This window comes from Anomalospiza imberbis, chromosome 6 (assembly GCF_031753505.1).
Source record: "Anomalospiza imberbis isolate Cuckoo-Finch-1a 21T00152 chromosome 6, ASM3175350v1, whole genome shotgun sequence".
NCBI lineage: Eukaryota > Metazoa > Chordata > Aves > Passeriformes > Viduidae > Anomalospiza > Anomalospiza imberbis.
The window spans coordinates 55,248,642-55,255,937 of NC_089686.1; the positions used below are offsets into that span (position 1 = coordinate 55,248,642).

General features: G+C 62.6%; 1 protein-coding gene across 4 annotated transcripts; it reads right to left on the reverse strand.

Annotated features, from left to right (window-relative positions):
* Nucleotides 1–120: 120 nt before the first annotated feature.
* On the reverse strand, nucleotides 121–6,561 carry VWCE (von Willebrand factor C and EGF domains). Of its 4 annotated transcripts, none has more exons than XM_068194403.1 (20): nucleotides 5,800–6,555; nucleotides 5,209–5,303; nucleotides 5,046–5,135; nucleotides 4,652–4,780; nucleotides 4,449–4,565; nucleotides 4,267–4,383; nucleotides 3,732–3,860; nucleotides 3,325–3,632; nucleotides 3,157–3,250; nucleotides 2,986–3,068; nucleotides 2,700–2,787; nucleotides 2,506–2,615; nucleotides 2,255–2,372; nucleotides 1,784–1,869; nucleotides 1,517–1,613; nucleotides 1,366–1,448; nucleotides 1,125–1,215; nucleotides 950–1,032; nucleotides 759–849; nucleotides 121–654 (listed from the first exon to the last, which is right to left on the reverse strand). In XM_068194403.1, exons 1-20 carry the CDS (start codon nucleotides 6,249–6,251, stop codon nucleotides 236–238), a joined length of 2,880 nt encoding a protein of 959 aa, XP_068050504.1. In that variant the 5' UTR covers nucleotides 6,252–6,555; the 3' UTR covers nucleotides 121–235. The 4 variants fall into 4 exon arrangements, 3 of the variants coding, with proteins under 3 accessions (XP_068050504.1, XP_068050505.1, XP_068050506.1); XM_068194404.1 differs by having other exon boundaries at nucleotides 2,506–2,591; nucleotides 5,800–6,554; XM_068194405.1 differs by having other exon boundaries at nucleotides 5,209–5,345; nucleotides 5,800–5,935.
* Between the last annotated feature and the right edge of the window lie 735 nt (nucleotides 6,562–7,296).

Genomic DNA, 7,296 nt, shown 5'->3' on the forward strand with positions numbered 1-7,296 from the left:
GGGGCTGAACACCTCCAGCACTGCCCTCGTCATCCTGGGAAACCAATCATCCCAAAATTCCCAGAGAACAAGCCCCAGGGCTCCACATGCTGGTGGGTGCAGGGATGAGGGGACAGGGAATAAATACCAGAGTGACTTTATTGGTGGCAGGGGGACAGCTTCTCCCTCCCCAGGGCCAGGCCTGCTGGTCCTGCAGACCCCCTTTTCCTCCTTTCCTTCATCCTCCTTCTCCTCCTCACGGCGTTCCAGGCACACCTGGCACCTGGAACCTGGGAATGTCCGATGGCACCGCAGAGAGATCCTCATTGCCTGGGGATCCCTGAACCTCAGGGCTGCCCGTGGGATCGGGGGGGGCTGTGGCCTCACAGAGGGGGTCGGGGGGCACAGCGGGTGCCAAGGGGTATCCAGAGGGACTTGGAGTGGTCAGAGGGGGCTTCCCAGCACCCCAAATCCCTGGAGAGGGGCCAAGGGGGTGTGTGGTGGGAAGCAGGAGCTGGGCCAGGCGGTAGCGGAGGTGTTGAGGGGTGCCAGGGGGTGAATCTTCAGGGACTGGGGACTGGGATGAGAATGGGGGCGAGGATGGAGAGTGGGATGAGGATGGGGATGAGGATGGGGACAGGTCACTGCCCTGCAGCAGGAGCCGGATGTCTGTGGCTGACAGAGGGAGGATTTTGGTCAGCACCCACCTCTTTCCCAGGACCCCCAGTCCAGAGAGGGCACATCCAAGTGCCCGGGGATGGATCCGGGGATCCCATTACCTGGGCAGGATGGGCAGCAGCCCACAGGCAGTGTATGGGGCTCAGAGCAGGAGCGGGGGCATGGCCTCTCCTCACAGCTCACCTCTCCAAGCTGGAAAAACAGGGATCAGCCAGCCCTTGCTGGGATCCAATGACACTGGCACAGGCACCACAGACACGGGCATCCCCTGGGAATGGACGGGAGGTCTCACCTGGCAGGTGCAGCGGGTACAGGGCTGTCCCTCGGGAATGAAGCTCTGGCCGTTCTCCACCTTCCTGCCCTGGTAGTTGCAGTCTGCAGGGACCAAGGTCCAGAGGGGGTTTTGGGGGGCTCGGGGAGATTTTGGGGTGTTCAGGGGGATTTTGGGGACCCGCCCGAGCTCGTACCCTCACAGATGGGGCAGCACCGACCCTCGGGGTGGAAGGGGTAGGAGCACACGATGGCACATTCCAGAGGCGAGCAGGCCACCGAGCCCAGCTGCGAGAGACGGGAGAGACCCCCGAGGGCCGGGCGTTAGGAACCCCGGAGCGCCCCCGGAGCTTTTCCCTGCAACGGAGCCAAAAACCGGGCTTCAGCCCACGGGGCGGGAGCCGCAAATCCTCTGGGAATGCCCGGCCCAGCCCTCACCAGGCAGATGCAGCTCAGGCAGGGATCCAGCGCCGACGGGAAGGTCTCGTTGTTGGAAAAGATCCTCCCCATGTAGGTGCAGCCTGCGGGGAGAGGGGCTCAGGCGGTCCCCGGGCGGCTCAGAATCCCGGAATTCCGGGCGCGCCCTCACCTGCGGAGCAGTCGGGGCAGCACTGCCCGGGAATGCGGATGGGATAAGGACACGTCTCCACACAATCCGTGCGCTGGCAGCTCACGGAGCCGTCTGCCTGCAGGCGGGAACACCCTGACAGACACCTCGGGATTCCCAAACCCACTGGATTTGGGGGATTTGGGGCCTGCCAGGCCACGGGCATCCTGAAGGCAGGAATGGAGCAGGAGCCGTGCGCTGGGGCAGGGATAGGGAAGAGGGAATGAAGCAGAGCAGGTTCTCATTCACCTGGCAGATGCATAACTCACAGGGATCGCCTGGAGACCAGATCTGTCCAACGGGAAACTCCACGCCATTGTCATCCAGGAAGCAACCTGGGTAGGATCCCTGTTCCCAGCTGTCCTGTAAAACCTACCCTTCCTGTCCCCAGGGGTTCCCTATATTCCACTCTTCCTGTTCCTAGGTATTCCCCATCTCCCACTCTTCCTATCATCAAGTATCCCCACATCCCACCTGTGTCCCCCACATCCCACCCTCCCTGTTTCCAGCTGTTCCTCCTCATCCTACCCTGCCCTTCCCCACATCCCATCCCCAAATGTCCCAACATCCCACTCTCCCCATCCCCAAGTGTCCCCCAGATCCTCTCTCCCAGCTGTTCTTCCCATACCATGCCACTCCCGTTTGCCCCAGCTTTTCCCCCTCATCCCTCTCCCTGTCCCTCCCTGCCCATTCCCAGCTGTGTCCTTCATCCCGACTCACCGGCAGGGGCTGGAGGGTCCCGGCAGGTGGAGCAGCACTGCCCGGGACCCAGGTGCCGCTGGTGCTGGGGACAATCCAGCATGGGGCAGGGAGTGAAGGAACATTCCACCTCTCCTCCCTGGGAACAGGGGTATGGGTCACCTGCTGTCCCTACCATCAGCCCTGAGCCAAGCTGGGATGCCCCCAGCAGGTGCTGGGAAGCACTGGAGTATCCCTGGAGATCTTCATGCGTGGGGACATCCAGGACCCACCTGGCAGACACAGGTGGTGCAGTCGTCCCCATCCAGGCTGAACCGGGCTCCGTGCGCATATGTGCGTCCCCGGAAATTGCACTTTTCTGGGAAAAGGGGAAGGAGCGGTGCTGGAGAGCCAAGCACGGCTCTTCCCTAACCCCCAGCACAGCCCGGGGATCCTCACACCCCCAGACTAGGAGTCCTGGGATCACCTGGATTGCAGGAGCAGCAGTCAGCAGGAGAGGGGCTCGGGCAGGATCCTGGGGGACATTCTGGGGAGAGGCAGGAGACATTCCCGGCCTGTGGAAGGGAGTGTGGGGCTGGGAAAGAGGACCCTGATTCCCCATGGAGGGATGATGGGAGGGTGTCATCCGCTCCAGGGCATCCCAATCCATGGTTGAGCCAGGATGCAGGATGAGGGTTCCCAGGGGTAAGTGTCTCCAGGTCTGGGAGGTTCCCAGGGATGAGGGGGCATTCTCTCATCCCAATCCAGCTCACCAAGCAGACGCAGATGGTGCAATTCCCATCGGATGGGGAGAAGACATCGCCCTCGGCCCTGGCCACCCCCTCGTGCAGGCACCCTGCAAGCCATGGGGGTCAGGGGCATCCCCCTGGGAATTCATGGGGGGCCATCCTGGGAACTGAGGGGATCAGGGGGTCGGGACTCACCCGTGCAGGTGGGGCAGCAACCCCCAGCTGGAGCAGGAAGCGGGTGGGAGCAGGGAACAGAGCAGCTCACGGTGTCACAGAGGACTTGTCCCCCCTGCCAGGACATGTGGTAGCTCATGCCAGGTCGGGATGGTACCATGGGAAGGGGTGGGAGGATGGGATGCTCACCTGGCAGGTGCAGCTCTGGCAGCCTGGCTCTGTCCAGCGACTGCCAGGCTCCCGAGAGATCCCCTGGTGCCAGCAACGACGGGATGGTGGGATGGAGGTTCCGGGGGCTCCCATGGCATGTGGGGATGGCTCAGGGGACAGGGTTGGGGAGGAGGGAGGGAATTGGGTACCAGGAGCTGCCACAGAGAGGAGGGGAGAGGGGGAGCCCCTCGGGAGCAGGTGAGAACCAGGAGGGAGCAGGACAAGGGTGGGTGGATGCTGCAGGGATTGCAGGATGGGCGACGGGGCCAGGATAGATTTGGGGTACCCTAGGAAGGAAATCAGGAAGGCAGAGACATCACTTGGGGCAGGCAGGGAGATGGGAGCATCCCACTCTGTTCCTCCAGCCAGGAGAAGGACACAGATACCTTCACAGGACACCCTGTCCGCGCTGAGCCGGTATCCGGGGCGGCAGGAGCAGCGGAAGCTGCCGGGAATGTTGTGGCAGCTGTGCTGGCAGGAGCGGCGCGTGCCAGGCCGCCGGCACTCATCCACATCTGCGGGATATAGGAATGAGGTAGGAGGTGCTGCACCCTGGGATGTGGCCCAGGAAAGAGCACCAGGATGTGTCCTTAGTGTGGCCCACACACGGAAGAGGATGAGGTGGCAGCACTGTAGTCATGGGCTGATGGACACCTCCAACCCTTGGGATTTGTGGCATGATGAGGGAAGAGGGTCTGGCACAGTGCCCCCAGGCTCATGGCCACCTGCATCCCTTGGGATTTGTGGCATGGAGAGGGATAAGGGTTAAGCCTGGTGCTCATACATGCAGGGGCTCAGTGACCACCTCTACCCTTGGGATTCATGGTGTGGAGAGGGAAGGGGGTGTGGCACAGTGCTCAGGGTCTCAGGGCCACCTCCATCCCCCGGTACTGATGGGAAGAGCCCCATCCAGGTGCTCACCCACGCAGGAATGCCGATTCCCGTGGAGGTGGTATCCGGGCCGGCAGGAGCAGCGGTAGCTGCCCACGCTGTTCTCGCAGCGGTGCTGGCACGGCGTGGCCTGGCATTCATCCGTGTCTGGGGGTTGGGATGAGGGTCAGGATCCCTCAGGAGCCCAAGCCACCCCCTGGGACCCCACGCACCCCGGCAGCTGCGGCGGTCAGCAGAGAGCTCCCGGCCAGCTCCGCACTCGCAGGCGAAGCCGCCCTCCGTGTTCACGCACGTCCCCTCGCAGGCCGCGCTCTGGCACTCATCGATGTCTAGGGGGACACAGGGAACGGTCAGATTTGGGGTGTGGGCACCACTGGGATCCCCACTCCCATCAGGATATACCACTCCCGCTCACCGGTGCAGCGGACGCCGTTGGCCGTCTCGGCCATGGAGAAGCCAACAGGACACACGCGGGCGACCTCCTGGCAGCCACCGTGGTTACAGGACAGGTCGCAGCCGTACTCTCCGCAAGTTCCCGGCGGTTCTGGAACACCGACATGGCGTCCACGGGGCACCCATGCCACCCCAGGACCACCTGCTTCCCATCCCACTCCATGGATCCTCCAGGGATGGGGACAGTGCCAGGGAGAGGTGACAAGGAGCCACAGTCACCTCCATCTGCTGGGATTTGTGGCATGGAGAGGGAAGACGGTTGGGCACGGTGCCCACGGGTTTGTGGCCATCTCCATCCCTTAGGATTTATGGTGTGGAGAGGGAATGGCATCCGGCATAGCCACTTCTCTCGGTACCTGGGCAGGTGATTCCCTGCTCTCCATCCGGGCACATGCAAAGGTTGGGAGCGATGCAGGAACCACCACCACAGCCGAAGGAGCAGAGCGCTGTGGGAATGGGAACAGGAGCTCTGGGAATGGGAACAGGACCCCCACAAGCCCCCCACACCCCCATACTCACGCAGGGTGCACTTCCCGCTGCCTGGGGACAGCATCCAGCCGGGACAACATCCGCTGCCGGAGCCTGGGAAGCAGACGTGGGGCCCCACGCGACGCCTGTGGGACACCAGAGCCTAAGGCCACCCTGTCCTGAGCCCCCTGCACGGAGCAAAGGTCCCAGGAATGCGAGGAGAGGGGGACAACCAGACTGGTCAGGATGTGCCCACGTACCGGGAAGCAGAGCATGGCACGGATCAGAGGAAGGTAGTATAAGGTGGGACAGAGAGGGGACAACCACTTCCCAGCCATCCTGAACATCCCAGCACGCGGTGACGGGAGAAGCATCCCCCAGCTGGACAGGGACACGGGGAGCAAGACAGGGATGTGGGGAGAAGGACAGGGATGAGGGGAGAAGCACAGGGATGCGGGGAGCAGTGTCATGCTCCCCTGGACCCGGGAAGAGGGAGGGAATTGTGGGGTGCCAGCCCCTCCGGCTGGGACCCCTCTGGCCAAGCCCTCCTGCAGCTGGAGGCAGGGGTAGCCGGAGCTCGGCAGGCTGCCCATCCCAGGTGTAGCTGGAAGAGGGAGAAGGAAAAGGGGGGAATCCAGCTACCTCTCCACGGCAAAGCTGGCCGGCTTCTTCCTCGCGGGATACACCCTGCCCTGGCCGCTGGAGAGGAACAGGGACACACAGGCAGCCTGGAAGAGCAGCTCCACCAACATGACAGGCGGCTCCAGCACGTCCCGGCGCCCGCCTTCCCGCCTGCCTTCCCGCTGGCCCTTGGCCCTGCTCCTCCTCCTCCCGCCGAGCCGGGAACAATGCGGGATTGGAGGGGGGCGAGAGCGGGGGGGGTCGCCAGCGGCACCCACCCACTCCCCCCCAAACCCACACGGGGGGCCTGGGTTCACCCCAAGGTTGTCCCGTTCAGCTGGGGGGAGTGGTGGCATCCCGGCCATTCCTGCCCTGGCTGCGCGTCGGGGAACGGGGTTCCCCCTAGGTTTGGGAAACAGCGGGAAAGGCGTCCCCCCTTCTCTCCTTTCCCACATCTGGCAAAGATCCGGCATGGCCTCTCCCCACCCCTCCTCCTCCTCCTCCTCCTCCTCCTTCTCCTGGAGGCGCTGGGCCGCCTTCCCAGCCCTGCACGGGGACCCACGCGGCGGAGAAAGGGGCCAAGTGGAGCCGGGATGGTGGGATGCATCCAGGAGGGAGAGGGATGCTGCGGGACACCCCACTCTGGTGACCCCCAGATTGCCCCCAGCCCCGTGCCCCCATCCCAGGGCAGGGAATGAAGCAAAGGTCAGAGGCAGGTAAATGATTGATCTAATGGAGCAAAAGACGCTGTGGCCTCCAAAACTCCCAATCCAGCATGGATTTCTCCCCACAAAGTCCTGCCCAAAATCCTGCCCAAAATCCTGATCCCAAGGGTTTGGGATCATCCAGGCAAGACACAGCCCCCTCCCAAATAAAAACCACGGTATTGGGAGGTCCTGCCAGTTTTTTAGGAACCCAGTGCAGCCATGAGAAGCTCCTGTCCTAAGGGAATGTGATCCCAAATCCCTGGGAGGCAGCTCCAGTGGCAGTGGATAAACAATGATCCAGCCCTAGCCAGCAGCGGTTTTATCCCAGAAAAAGCAGGGTGCCAACATTGCATTGGCACCACCACCCCCAGTTTTGGTGGGAAAAGGAAAGCGCTTCCAGGATCCGGGCTGTGGCGCTCCCTGGACCTCCCAAAATTTGGGAACAGGCTGCTCCAGGCAGGTAAACAGAGCCCGAGGTAATAAAAACAGCAGCACAGAGTCCAAGGTCACTGCCTGCTCCCCCAGCTCTCGGAAGAGATGTCCAAATATAGCCATGTCCCTGCGGTCTCCTCTGAAATACGGGATGGAAGCGGGAGCCAGGGATGATTCCAGCACGAGCTGTCTCTGGGAGGGAAGGATTTGAGAAAAACCCGCATGGAATGGGACTTGGGGGGCACTTAACCAGGGGCTACAGGGGAGATCCAGGATGGAGAGAACATGGAAAGATCCAGGATAACCCCCAAATTCCATGAGAGATGTGAAGGAGGTGGGAGACCACGAGAGCTATTAATAAGTAGCCAGAGGCTGGAAA